The following is a 15908-nucleotide window of genomic DNA, read 5'->3' on the forward strand; positions in this document are numbered from 1 at the left end:
TCCAATTTATTTATTTTGGGTCATTTAACAATTGGTTACTTTATACATCCCAGGTAATCTAGTGTGGATCCAATTGTCACTTAAGTGTATCTTTGTAATCTATAGAAAAGTCATATTAAACATTAATTTTGTACTCCACTTTAGATAGTAGTTATTTTACCCATCAGAAGCCATCTATTGGAGAATTGTCGGAGGAAGGTTTGTTTACAATCATTCGTTTACTGGACAATTAGCACCCGTACATGTTAAAATAACCAGTTATGTAGCTGATCAAGAAATCTGCTAGGTAGCTAGTAAGTTAACTACGCTATGTAACCAGTATGTGGATCCAAAGCGTTGACTAATTTGGACCAACATTCAGACAGTCTCACTGTAATCAAAAAGGGTCAATTGACCCCCTAACATGCACGTGTTAAAATTACTAGTCACTTAGCTAGTTATGTAACTAGTTGTCCCCTAAAAGATGGGTAAAATCACCAGTTCGAAACTGTCTCCTAAAACTACTGGATACTTTTGATTTTTCGATACAACTAGAATATTTTGTGTTATCGGATATTTGAAAATAACTAAAACTTTGTTTTTTTTTTAAATTTTGCAGCATTTGCAAATTAAATAAATAAACAGTCATAACTTCATTTAAAATTTTGGTTTCGGTTAAACCCCTAGTTTAAGTATAGAAATTGAAACCATAGAATTTCAAAGATTTTAAACATTTAAAATATCAAAATTGGATTCCTTGAAAACTGCTAGTTAAACTCATTCGAATAGTAGATTTCATAACCCAAACGAGTAACCCACCAAAAACTTGGCCACCGATATCGTGTGATATGACCCCGTTAGACTTTTTCTTGTTGGATTTTCCTAAGTCACAGGTCTATATAGCAGCTTATACTAGTGTTGCATTGCCATAAGATTTCGTTGAAAAAAATGGTAAAAATAAGTTCTAAATATTTTAAAAATGGAATGATACTCAGTCAGACATACAGCTTACACTAAATTGTTCTACAGCAAAACAAAAAATTATGCCAAAATTCTTTTCGTAGAGATTTTAATTTTCAAATTATGTTTATGTCACCATAAAGAATCTAAACCAGTGGCCGGCATGGTTTATAATAATATAATACAAAAGGACTTGCATTCTCTGTTGCAATCAAACTAGCTAAAGATTCGTGTTTGTGTTACAAGTAAATAACCGATGATATTCGTTCACTGGTGATATGAGTGCCGACCACTGATCTAAATATAAAGAATATATATGCCGTTAAAAAAATATAGAAATATAGATCTTAAGCAATCTGTGTTTATACATGATAAGCTTTATGTCTTCAAAAGTTAACATTGTTGAAATTTCTCATACGAAATGCTAAAAGAAATTACAAAAAAAAAATACTTACAATAAACTGTGGATAATAAGCCATTCTTCGATTATTTAAAGCAGCCACGCCCACTATAAGGTATCAAAAAGAAATTTCCAATTCGGATTAATATTTTAATAACGTTTAAAAATGGAAAAACATTTTAAATGTTTAAAACAAATATTTATATCCATGATGAGAAAATAAAGCCAAAACATAAAGTGAAAAATTATAGCCAAAGGGAAGGAAAAATCATTAAAAAATAATAAGAAATTAAGAAAAGAAAAAAACTATAAAAGGCAGATTGTAAGGGAAATTAAAAAAATTTGCTAAAAAATAAAACAAAATTCAGCATTGTTATATTTAGTGTTGAGAGACTTAGAAAAACCAAAACTTGCAAATATTTTTAAGGAAAAAAAATTAAAATTTCTTAAAAATATTTATTAAGGCCGTTAAAAATGTTAAGGCCGTTTAACTAACTGTTTCCAAAAAACACGTGCCTGTGTGTCTGTCCATGTGTGTGTGTGTGATTGTGTGCATGTGAGCGCAATTCATATGTTTAAAACGGAAGTAACACTTGTGAGAACATTGATTTAGCAACATTATATTCACACTGGAAAATTAAATAATGATTTTTTTTTGTCAATGTTTAAATCCACACACTCAGTTTTCTGTTTGTTCATTGTTTAATTTAAAAGAAATTAAAAAATATACATAATACCAACAATGTATGCATAAGATTTAATACATATGTATTTATAATAGCTATTATGTATTATTAAACACATTTGAAATAACGGAATTTCAATTGAATTTGAAAGAAAAATAAAAATAATAACAAAAACCGCACATAATGACAATAATCCAACAACAATATAAAACTGAATTATATTTAAAACAAACGTTTAAATAGACGAGGAAGTGCGTACGTTCATACATATAAAACACGCTTTGAATTTGCAATTATGACAAGCCAAAGGCTCTCTCTCATTTAAGAGTGTATACATAAAAACTCTGAAATATGTATGTATGATTAATGGAATATGTAGGAACACCCTGCAGTTAATGGAACTTGTTCCGCATTGTGGAATGTATTTCACTTTCACATGAAAAAAAAAGAAAAAGTAGAACAAATTAAGATTTTCCCCACACCAAATGGTTGACCTGAATCCGCGCCTGGACTACCAGTTACTTAGACTGACCCTAATTGCTCTACCATTCGCTAGTGATGTAAATAGTAGAACAAAAACAACTTTCTTTGAATTTTAAATTGAATTGTCTTTTTGGGGATGTAGAAAATTTCTGAAATAATGGGAATTAAGCTAGATTACGCCATTTTCACTACCATTAGCTAATAAAGTTAAAAATTGTGTTTTTGATTTTTCTTTTGTACTACATACTTTAGGGAGCTTTTTTGATTACAGTTGACTGGTCTCAAAAAAAAAAAATCCGTGTTTTTTCCGAAATTTTTATTCTTTACAAACCAAAAATTAGCCAAATCGCACCAGCCGTTCTCACGTGATGCCATTACATGGACCATTTAAATTTTTACATATATAGATGTCTTCATGTTCTGAACTCATTCATAATACTGTGAATATTTTTATTAGTTTTAGGAATTGACAAGATTGCTCTATTGAACATCTATTTTCTTTATTGTTTAATTTCGTTCTCAGCCAATTAATATAAATATCGATGAAGCGGAAACTAATGCATATGGGCAATTCCACGAGAATGACAACCACGACCTAAAAAGCAAAAACCCTTGAAACTTTTTTTCAAGATGACTTGAATAGGAGAAAACACTAAAATGTTACTATGTGAAAGTATTTAGAGCTTATTACAACATTTTAAGGGCAAAAATAATAGTTTAAACTGTATAAATTTAATTTTTTAAATTAATTGGCTTCCAATTAGCATGTAGTATCAAATGAATTTGTTTTTTGCTATTGTTTATTGAAACCGAATATACATTTTCTATTTATTGTTTAATTTTTGTATACATATATTTACAGAATATATACTGTTTTACTATAACAAAAAAATCTGTCACGTACGGTATGTCACGTTTTATATTAAAATGTGTATATTATGAAATCATCCAAAGCTTGTTTTTATTTAAATATGACGGATTGTAAAAGAATAATATTTGATTTAGAGTAAGAAATTAAAAGAAAACATATCGCCTCTCACGATTCGCAAATTTTCGCATATGTCTACATTAGGGTATTCATTCGACCAATGATCGTTCGATTAATCGAATAATTTCTTAAGAATAATTATTCGATCAATTTAAAAATGGCCATTTTCGAATAACGAATAATTCGAACAATTTTATGTAGAATAATCGAATAAAACGAATAAATGTTCATATATTCCAAATTTAAATAAGTAATAATGACTCACAAAAATTGTATTGTTTCTGAAATTCGACAAATAACTAAAGACAAAGATACTTTCGATCACTGTAGATGAGTGTTCCGATAGCTCCTTCTATAAATATATAAATATTACTGCAAGAAGTTACAATTCTAAAAACAAATCTTTAAAAATTTTTTACTTAGGACTTGAACTAATGAAAATAAAAGGTACGGAATAAAATATTTGAAGAATCGCAATTAATAATCAAAATATTAACTTAGATTAAAGTGGAGTTGAATGTGACATTTGTAATGATTACATTGAAATAGATGATGGCCATGATCTTAAAATATATGTAGAGTAACTTCGGGTAATGTGGACTACCGTTTTGTTTTTTCTAAATTTTGGCCACAATATATATCGATATTAAAAGAGTTGTGAAGCAATAAATTAGCTAATGTATTCTCTAATGGTTTTTGCAGTTGAAAATTTTTTCCGTTAAAGGATAAAAAATTTATGTGAAAATATTTTAAGGAACCCAAAAATCAGCATTAAAAAAAATTTTAGGGTAATATGGACCACTATATGAGGGTAATGTGGACTAGTATTTAATACATAAAATTCATGAACCAGCTAATCATGAATGATTAAAAAATTTAATTTCAATATATTTTTATTAATACAAACTAAAAAGTCGCGTTCTTGGCTTAGATAGATTGCTTACAAAGTACATAGTTATTGTCGGGTAATATGGACCAGTAGTACATAATCAAGTAATTTAAGTGGTCCACATTACACGAACTTGGGTTACAGTGGTAAAAAGTTATTTTTACCTAATTATCTAAATGTGCTTAAATTCTTACCAAATATATGCAAAACTACGTGTCCACTTTAACTATATAAAACAACCAAACATTAAATTCTACCAAGTAACTGTACCAAATTTTGTTTCTTACTTGAGCCGAAAAAAATGTTGAGCAGGCGCATTAATTTCAATACATGAATAAAAAGCCAATATATCAATTACTCATGAAAGCAGATGTGCAATTGTCGTTTCAAACAAATTGTAAAATGTACGACAAATCAGTTTTATCATACCTTCAATAGTTTCTGAAAAAAGACACTGGTCCACATTAGACGCATAGTCCACAATACCCGAAGTTACTCTAGTACTCTCTGAATGGAACATAAAGACCAAAATATTTTCAGATACTCTTATTTTTGCAAAGTCTATTCCATTCTATAGGCGTACAAATGTCACGTGCGATGATATGGAATTTCCCATATGCAAGCAATTGACTTAGGGTTAGAAAAGTAACTAGTGATAACGATTATACGTTGCTATTGCTAATTGCTACTTTCAAAACTGCAGGGCACTTTAGATACCTAACAATTCCATAGTTTTGCCTGAAAGTTATGAGTAGATAAAAAAACTATTTGAGATAAAAACAAATAATTTAATAATAATACCGAAAAATATTCAAACAACCACTATTATGGGTATTTGTATGTACTAGATACATATTAAGACTAAATAATGGAGGTACAGTGGGATCGAGTTTGGAAAAAAAATCCAACATAAATTTAGACCCTGGCCAAAGAAAAAAATATTTGAGCTAAAGATATCTCAGGACTTATTTTGAATTACGTTATGTTTTATCAATAATATTTTAAAAAAAATTTTAAAAATCTGGTCTTTATTTATTTTAAAATGTTATCAAAATAACAACTACCATTTTTTTCTAAAAGTTTATCTTAGATGGCAATGCAGAGCAGAGATGTGGGGTTTTTATTGGAAGTAAATAAATCCATTATTCATAAGATATTATTACTAAATTGCACTATCAATTTAAATTTAACGGTCTGTAACGACTGCTTGCAACATTAATCATGTTTATAAATACTTCCATCAGTAGAAATTTCTACATATCAACAATGTTGATAACATGCTGTTATTAACATTTTTTATAAGTATAACAATATTAACTGTTAACGCTGCTAAAGCTCTAGAAATAGAACATTCTAGTTTTGTCTGTTAGATAATTCATGAAACTACTAGAAGATTGCACTGTGTATACAAATAGTAATGGCGAGTTAGAGAGGAGTTAGTGTATTAAAGACGCTATTGGACTTAACATCAACTGTTCTACCAGTGTGTAATATAAATATTAAAAGAGAGTGACTATTTAAATTGTTGTGTTAATTTAAATAAACAAAGAGTTGTTACAATTTTTAAATTACTGATCATTTTTATTTGCAATTAAAATAATGTGGTTTATTAAAAGTAAATAAACCAACGTTATTAAAAGGTAAAAACGTAACAATATGGAATTTGGAGCCTAAAAAGTTAAAAAAAAGTCTAAGGCTTAGCTTTAAATTACAAATTTGAACTTTTTTGGAATTTGATTTTAAGAATGAAAATATTTTCATGAAAAGATCATGAAATAATATTTCATTAAAGATTATTTTTACAAAAATTAAGTTCTTAACTGTTCGAGTATCTATCACGTCCAGATTTTGTTTTTTTTAAGGGTATTTCAAATTCCATGCATTTTCAAAGTGTCCCAATGTTTTTAACCCTTAACTGGTATCGAGGGGTCAAAATGGAACCCAAAATTAAAAAAATAATACTTAAAAACAAAAGGCTACTATTTATATAAGAAACAAGTTATGTTATATACAAAATTAATTAATAAAACTTTTATTTCAATATAAGAAAATGTTGTTTAATTTAAAAAATAAAAAAAATAATTTTAAAACTTATGTTTAGAACAGTAAAGATTTAATTTCAATGGGATCAATTTAGGCCCCCGATACCAATTTAGTAACTGGAAATATCGACACCAGGTTAAGGGTTAAACTAAAATTAATTTAGGGGTTTTGAAATATAAGAGAGATTATTCTAAAATAAAAACCGAGAAAAATAAGACAATCAAACTCAAATTAAATTAATACAATGTACTATTTTATAAATATATCATATCTATTAGTCTTTAAGCGGCCCCACTGTATGTGCTTAAATGTGAGTTCTTTTTTTTTTTTGTTAAATTAAATAGAGGGAGAATAAAACTTAATTTTGTTTTAAATAATTTTCAGTTTTTGGTTATATTTGGCAAACATTATAATACTTTCTATAAATATTTAGAGCATTTTATCAGCAAACGAAACAATATAAGGCAGCAACACAAAAAAGTAAAGCCACGCGCTAAAATAAAAAACTACAAGAAACAAAAAAAAGGAATATTTTGCTATAAAAGTGTATTTAAAAATTTTGTGTATTTTTTTCGTAAAAAATCTACTTTTAATATTTTTGATCACAGATTAAAATACAAACATACTGACTGACATAAATATACCCCTTTTACAAAGGAATGGAATTAAATGGAAAAAAATATAAATTTGCATTATGGCATTAACAAAAAAAAACCGACTACCAAATAAAGTTACCAATATGATAAAACCCTACAAACAAACTGAAATTGTAACAACTGCAAACCAGGCTAAATCTAAAAACTAACACAACTTTGAAATGCACCACAAAACAGTTCCCTCACTGGCTTTAAAGGATTTCAAGGAAACAAAGCATGACAACGAACATTTTTTTTTGTTTTTTTGTTTTTGGGGTAAAAAAGAACCTTAACGAAATATACACTTTTTTGGAAACGGAGAAAAAGTCCACATACTACTTAATAGGACTAAAGGGAACATAAAAACAAAGTTGGAAATAAATATCAGAAATAGAATGAATAAACAAACATAAAGAAAGAAAAAACACAACAATTTTAAATGAAACAAATCTAATCTTTTTGTGAAATAGATATAAAAACACGTAAAAAAAACTGCAAATCCGAGGAAAATGAGTTAGAAAACAAAGAAAAATACAGTATATTAAACAGAGAATTCGAATTATGTATTCGTTAAAAGGAGCAATAATAAAGAAGTATATTAAATAAATAATGTTTACACAGAATCATTACTTGGAATGACAAATGAATCCATTACGATAAACCGAAGCGCCCGACCAACCAGCCGAATCGACACCAAAGTCAAACATCCATTGCGCTAAGGTAATGCTTTGTATTTGGTAGGAGCAAAAGGGTCCTATCTCTTATGAGCTGCTGAAATCTGGTCAAACCATCACATGGAACCTGTATCGAACGCAATTGATTCGTTTGAAGCGAGCATTTGCAGAAAAAGGCTCAGAGTATGCGGCCAGACGTGAAACCGTAATATTCCACCATGACAACGCTCGGCCACATGTTGCAATACCTGTTAAAAAGTATTTAGAATGAAGTGGTTGGCAAGTTTTACCTCACTCGCTTTATAATACAGACAGTGCCCCGTTCTACTGCTATTTGTTACGATCGCTGCAAAACGCTCTCTCTTGAATACGCTTCACTTTGGAACAGAGTATCAGATATTGGTTTGATTCGTTCTTGGCCTCAAAAGATGAGCAGTACTTTTGCATCGGAATCCATATGTTGCCAGAGAAATGAGAAAAGGTCACAGCTAACAATGGTGTTTTTGAAATTTCTCAATTCGTCCAGTCGTAAAAAGTAATCGAAGTCATAATTTTGAATTTATTATGAAAAATTTATCAAAATTTCTCTCAAAGGTTTAAAAAAAAATTAAAATTCTTTTTACATATTTGATAACAACAAGCTTCAAACATGATAAATGCGAATTTTTTAGATAGGTATAGCTAGGCAAATTACTTTAGGCAATGGCCGAAAATTTATTTTCTCCTCCGCATGATCAAGGTAGCCAGCCAATTATATGATCACCGAAATGAGAGAGTACCCGACCAGAAAATGTCTCGTGCTGTAATTGTATTATTTTACGGGCTGTAGGACATGTGCCACCCACACTTGTTGTCTAAATCAATATCATTTAATTTAGGCAGAATGATCTCTGTAATCATGTCACGATGTTGAGCAACAGCAACAGTCACTGCTTGATCTGGATAGGGAAACCTTGTTGGATACTCACAAGCGACTGGTCGGTCAGTGAGTTTTATCCACTGGCTGCTAAAATGCTTCCTTACAATTGTAACGGGCTAAATGCAAATAACCTCGGAACACTATCTGTAACGAAGATTCTCAAAGTAATGAAACACAACGTCATGCTGACAAATCAGTTCCTCTTGGGATATATTCAAAGGAGTCATCATAGCTTCGACATATCTGAAGTCTATTCCGAGGAATATCAGGAACGATCTTCGAGTATAAGAGGAGAACAAACAGAGGTATGTGCAGGATCAATTGGATCGAAATTCGCATAAGGCAGCTTTAAAAGACATTCATAGAGACGCAATAACCACCACGGTTGTAGGATACGCCATGAATGTCGTATTTAAAGCTCGGTCATAGCAGAGTAGTTCTGGCACATCTAAGCTTTGTATAGAGCAACAGGCTTATTGCCTACTGGTCCCTATATAGTACGAAATTTCAACTGCTGGATTAATGGACCAACCCTGTAGAAGTAGAACATCAAATTCTCAATGCAGAATTATCACTATCCAGTAATACGTTGCCGATCTTCCAAATTGTTGTATTGACATAGCCATCAAAAATGAAAATGCGCTGTTCTCTGCTGTAATGTTCCATTTTTATTAACCACAACCTGTCAGCTGTCACAATAATTTTTTTTATTGGCAACACATTGCTGCATGACAAAATTTTGGAACTCAACCATTTATGGGTAGATTTTGCTGATTCTCATGACTATATTTGATATTATTTGTCGGCGACTCCTACTTTAGAGAGGATGACATGACTTAAAATTTATAAATGAAAGCTATTTTGAAGGACTTTCCAACGAAAGAACGCAATCTAGCAATTTGGATTGACAATGGGTCAATTTCAGGACAAATATTTTTAACCCGACTTTCTTAAGAAAATCTGAATAATCTTGAAAATGCCCATTTAAGAAAATATCTAAATATAGGCCAGGCACGGATCCAGGTCAACCATTTGGGGGGAGAAAATAAAGTAAAACATTTTTCTTTTTTTCCTTTTTTTATATTAAAACTGTTTTGGGGGAAATTTCCTTTTTTCAACCCCCTGGATACGCGCCTGATATAGGCAGTGTATAGCCAAGACATTAAGCTTTAAATTTAACTCTGCATGTGCTCAAACACAGGAGATATTGGCTGAGTTTTCACAATAAAATCGGTTGCCTTAAAAAATATTTTTGCTACAAAAATGTTCTAGTTTTGTGTATATCAAATTTAAAATACACAGAGAAACAGATTTGCTGTGATGACCATATTTTTAGCCAATCGAATGATTTGATTATATTCATAGAATTTTTCGGTTCTAGCAAAATAAAGTCAGTTGAGAACAGTGATGCCAGGAGATTTTTTCAGAAATCCCTACGCTTATGAAAAAAAATCCCTTTTTTCCCTACACTCACTTTTGATTTTCCCTAAATTTTTCCCTACACTACTTTTTTCTTTTTTGAACAGCTAAGTTGTGTTCAATCAAAAAAAAAAAGGCTTAATCGGATTTTGAAATTGGCCACATCATTGGTTTTTCCAGGACTTGCTTGCCAAAACGAGAATCCATTGTTCGGGATTTTGTTTTTGAAAGATTTTTTGGTGCATTTGGGTATTAGCACACAAGCCTTGTATCTGCATTTAAAGTCGTCATCTTTGACCGGATCCAGCCATCCCATTAGCTTCTCGTTTCTCAACCAACTTGAGCAGTATTTCTTTACTTTGTTTCCATCATTATCAGAAGACGAATCGGAAATTTTTTAAAAAATTTGTTGTTTTAATTTATAATGACATTTATTTCTTAAAAACTTACTTATTAAAATCGATAAGACCTGCGAAGATGGAGTACGTATGTATGTACAAAAATTCACAAAACCAAACATGTGTTTACTTCAAAAGAAAATTTATTTGTAGAATCTACTCTTGTAGCTAGTTCTTTAAGGAAATGTCAAATACCGTAAAAAGGAGGATCCAAGGCGTATTAACAAGGTGAGTGAGTGAGTTAATACGCCTTGAGATAATCACTATATATGTATGTAGTTTGAAAGCGGTTATGATATTAAAGATGCCACATTATTACTTACTTCATATTATACCAGATTTACGAATTTCTAATGATATGCTTGAACAAATTTTATGTTTTTTTAATTTTATATTTGGAAAATACATAATATGTAGTTTTAAATTGCCATTGCAAAAAATCCCTATAATTCGACAAAAGTAAAAAATCTTTCCCTTTTTCCCTACATTTGAAATTTTGGGAAAAAATCCCTACAAAAAGGGAAAATTCCCTACACTTGGCATCACTGGTTGAGAAAGAAGAATTACGATGGAAATATCCGAGTTATTGTCACTTCAATTTAAATTTGTCAGCCACAACACAAAAATTCGGTCATTAAGACTGAATCATTCGATTAGATACAAATTCGTTTATAACAACCAAAACAGTTTTTCTTGTGTAAAATTTTATATGAGGTGTCGCAGCTCAAAACATACTTTTTCGCATTTTTTGAAAAATTTGGTTTTTGATATTTTTATAATATTTGAGTAGAAATCTACTAGAAACAATCAAGTTACTAAGTAAATGGGTTCTACAAAAATTGGTGCTTATCAAAAAGTACAATTTTTTTTTCAACAACAGTAGTATAAAACGGCAAATTGTAATTTGTAATTTGTTTATTTATTAGATCAGGTTTAAAAACATTAATTCATAATGTTATCGTTTAAAAAAACGCATAAAAAACGTACTTTTTTTAATTTTGTTTTAACAAAAGGTCTTTTTTCCGATATAAAAGTGGATTTATATCAAGCATCCTTAACATTTAACGTGGTGACTTATGGCAGATAGATGTATCTATTGATACGTAATAAAGTTGTTACCATTTCCAGGTTCATGCAGTTTTTAAGAGGGCGAAATAAATAAAACACATTTTCTCAAAAATTTGGAATGAGCAAAAAAGTACCTTTTGTTCTGCGGCTCCTCATATCAAGTGAATTGATGGGAAGGAATGAGCATAATACAGTATTCTAAATTATTATCCTTAAAAATATTTACGGATTTACTTAACTTTATTTAAACAATTTTTAAATAATTTCGAATGTACTACATATTTATTACCATTTATTTATTCCCCACTGTGCGTACTACATATTACAAGTATTTTTGTAATCATTGCTAGATAAAGAATGAAATATTAAAATTCGTACACCTGTTTGACATCAGTCCCCTTAATTCAAATATATATTTATACAACATTTTACTGAATATTTTACCAGCACCAAGGGACATTTTAAAGTTAATTACTTTTGAAATTCCTTAATGCCAACTAAAACAAATTGGAAAATATGTTTAAACTTCACCTTAAATATCCTATTAAAGCTAATTTTATATAAAATGGATTATTTTTTTTAAAGATTACAATCTAATTTATTAACACTAACACACAAACAAACAAACATAAATGACCCTGGTCGATTTCTTTTTTTTGAAACTAAATTCCACAAATAAATTCACTTTTTAAAGGTCTGTTGTTTTTGTAAGACAAAAGAATTTTGTTTTAATATAAATTAAGAGGCAAAACAGCAACAAACAAATCGAAAAGCAAGGAAAGAGCAAAAGAACAAGGAACATTCGAAAATATTTACACAAACACACACAAACATAAAAATATAACGGTATTTTCAGATACGAAAATGGAAAAATATACACAAGGGTGCAATGACTGCAAGGCAAGGTTAATAAGAATGAACAACCAACCCATCGTAACCAACCGAATCACCCAACAACAAAGTTTAACAGCAAACTCTTGCAAGAGAAGGGGATCGAGACTGGAAACGGAAATCTTAATCAGGTGGTGTTGCTTTGGCAGTGGGTGGGGAAGCAGGTGGATTGTGAGCAGAGAAGGAAACTCACAGTGTGTTTTGGGCAAATGTTGAATATGATTAAGATAAAAGTTATAACGAGAAACAAAGGAAAACAACAGTGAATACTACAACAACAAAAACACGTCTATATAAAAGTTGTATAATACAGCAGCAAAAACACAAATTTAAATAAAACTAAAAGTAACAAAAAAGAAACTTTCTTTGACAAAAGCATAAAAACACCCAAAACAAAAAGAAACTAAAAAACCATGAATAGAATTTAAAGAGAAATCCTTAAAAGGGGGATGAAAATTAAAATCAAAACAAACAAGCAAACAAAAGAAAAGTAAAACTCACAAAAGAAATTTGCCAACGTAAGAAAAACTATAAAAGAAAGTAATAGTCAGTCTGTCTAGACTTTAAACAAATCGCACCCGTACTCGCACCATGTCATATATATACGAGTATTTAGGAAGTTTCTTTAAGTTTCTCTTTGTTGCTTCTTGGTTTAGAATTAGAGGGGCAGTTGTGTGAATATTTATAATGCAATTAACCTATTTTCTATTAAAGAAATCACATGTATTTTAATTTCATACAATTTTAGTGGCTTTTGTAGCAAAAATCAATTTAAATTTCATCAAACTAAACAATATATTGCTGAAATTTAGTAGAATTTAAAATGTTGAAATTAAAATTAATTTTTACTTAAACCCAGGGAATGATAGTATACAAGTGAGATTGCTATATTCGGCTTCGCCGAATGTTTTATACCCACCATCAATGTGTAGTTTTAGCCTTCTATGGGGACTTAAAAAAGTTTTGGTCTGAATGGTACAGGGAGTAGGATCAATAATACACCGATCCTTACAAAAGTCGGTAGAAATATTTAGGTTCATTGTCCATTTTCAATACCAAACAAACCTTATCAGCCAACTAGCTCCTTTCGTTTGTAGCCTATCGTGTTTTCAACAGAAAGACCGATGGACGGACATTGCTTAATCGTCTTAGAATATTATAAGGACCCTGATATATACTTTTTGGTTCTACGATCAATATTTCGATATCAAAAATTGTTTTTAATCTTTATATTAAAATATATTGGGTGTATGACTTAAAATTGCGGGATTTATAATAGATAGCGTATCTTTTGAACGCGGTCTTTGTTTTTTATTTATTGTCATTTATTCTCAGTTAGTTATTGAACATTATAGTGCAAACAAAACTTTTTGTTTTCATCATGTGCAGGAAGTTTTGCTTTACTACTTTAATTTGAAAAAAATAAAGTGGAAAAACAGTTTGAAGACCAAGAATTGGAGGCATTAGTCCATGAAGGTTGTTGAAAAACTCAACAAGAGCTTGCAAAATCATTGCGAGCTACTTCATCCAAAGAATTCAGAATTCATCCAAAAGCAGGGACATTGGGTACCATACAAAGTGAGCCGAGAGACCTTGAAAGACGATTCTGCATGTACGAAATGATGCTTGAACGCTGTAAAAGAAAATAATTTTTGCTCCAAATCATTACTTGCGATGATAAATTGATCCAATACAATAACCCGAAGCGTAAGAGTTCGTATGTGAAGCCCGGCCAACCAGCCGAATCGACACCAAAGTCAAATTATCCATAGCGCTAAGGTAATTCTCTGTATTTGGTGGGAGCAAAGGGGTTCTATCTATTATGAGCTGCTAAAATCTGATCTCACCAAACTATCATAGGGAAACTGTACCGAAACGCAACTGATTCGTTTGAAGCGAGCATTGGCCGAAAAAAGCCCAGAATAAGCGGCCAGACATGAAACCTTTATATTAATCAAATCATGATAATGCTCGGCCACATGTTGATTCGATTGATGCAGAACGCTCTCTCTGGAGTACGCTTCAGAACAGAGTGTCCGAAATTGGCTTGATTCATTCTTGGCATCAAGAAATAAGCAGTTCTTTTTTCTTGGAATCCATATGTGGCCAGAAAGATGGGAAAAAGTTATAGCTAACAATGGCCAATACTTTGAAGAAATTTATATTGTACATATGTTTCAAAATAAAAGCTAATTTTAAAAAATCATGCATTTTTTAGTCATACACCCAATACATATTTGTGCGTTAGAGTGGGCATCGATTTAATATTAGCAAATTCCTAGAAAATGTAGGCTTATGCATCAAATTTTATAATTTGTTGTTTAAAAACACTTCATAATTTATAATTTGTTGTTTAAAAAACACTTCATTGTCTATTTTTTACTATCAAAAGAATTATATTATTTATTTGGACAGCTTTAACCCATACAAAGCTGAAGTAAAATGTATTAATTTCACCATTTATTTGAATGTGTTTTGAATTTTTATTTAATTTCTGAAATGCATTTTTCAAATTCTATTCTACAAAATGCTTTTTGCACGATGTCGACACACGTACACTATATAGTCGTTAGTGTGGCTTACGATCATGAACGGTTGAATGTTGTTGTTTTTATTTTAGCGAAACAAGTCAAATCAGTTGCAACGCAACTTAACTACAATAATCTGTTTTTTCTGCAGCTTCACACACAACCGCAAATGATATAGTATGTGTTTTTGCCCATCACTGATTTAACTATAAGTACCCAGCAGTTCTAGGAGACAGTCCCGAACTAGTGATTTTACCCATAATTTAGGCTGAGATCTAGTTACTTCAATAGCTAAGTGACTAGTTATTTTAACACGTGCTTTTCCTTAGCAGGGGACCAATTAACACTTTTTGATTTCAATGAGAGTGCATTGGATTCACATACCGGTTATAACAAGTGATAAGACATTAGTGACAATTACTGACTTTATGGGATACATTGACTACTTGCTTAACTGCTGGGTGGAAATATGATTGGAACGAACAAAATGGAAATAACCCCTTTATGCCGTTGGGACAGAAATTTATTTTTTTTACTTTAATTTTAAAAAATCATTAATTTAGTTATTTTCCTAAAAAATATACAATAACATTTTCTCATGTTAACTGCTTAAAAAATTGGACGCAATGATGAGTAATAGCGGTTACAATACGCAAAAAGGTATTCTCTGAAATTTCATAAAAATCAGCTAATAAATACATCTTTTATAAAAAAAATTACATTTGACTCCGTACTTGAAAAATATATTGACCTATTAAATTAATTAATATGATAAATATTAAACTAATTCGCTCTGACTTTTTTCTAGTATAAATTCATATCAATAACACTGTACAACAACCAAAATCGGAATCGAATGAAACCAAAAGCAAATGAAATCGAACGCATTTGAAGTTAGTGATTTTGAAATGCTGGCTAACTAGAAAAAATCATTAAAAATTTGATAAA

General features: G+C 30.3%; 2 protein-coding genes across 7 annotated transcripts in view; both read right to left on the reverse strand.

The window, feature by feature from the left end:
- The window catches only part of nSyb (neuronal Synaptobrevin), a 311043-nt gene that overhangs the window by 152598 nt on the left and 142537 nt on the right, over window positions 1-15908 (reverse strand). The window lies entirely within an intron of this gene.
- The window catches only part of shep (alan shepard), a 624596-nt gene that overhangs the window by 89828 nt on the left and 518860 nt on the right, over window positions 1-15908 (reverse strand). Inside the window, exon 2 of one of the 6 annotated variants that reach the window (XM_065504093.1) lies at window positions 1395-1447. The exons of the other annotated variants lie outside the window; for them this stretch is intronic. Coding sequence (XP_065360165.1) covers window positions 1395-1418 — 24 coding nt within the window. The 5' untranslated portion in view covers window positions 1419-1447. The remainder of the gene's footprint in view (window positions 1-1394; window positions 1448-15908) is intronic. 6 annotated transcript variants of the gene reach the window in all.

Source organism: Calliphora vicina, chromosome 3 (assembly GCF_958450345.1).
Source record: "Calliphora vicina chromosome 3, idCalVici1.1, whole genome shotgun sequence".
Lineage (NCBI taxonomy): Eukaryota > Metazoa > Arthropoda > Insecta > Diptera > Calliphoridae > Calliphora > Calliphora vicina.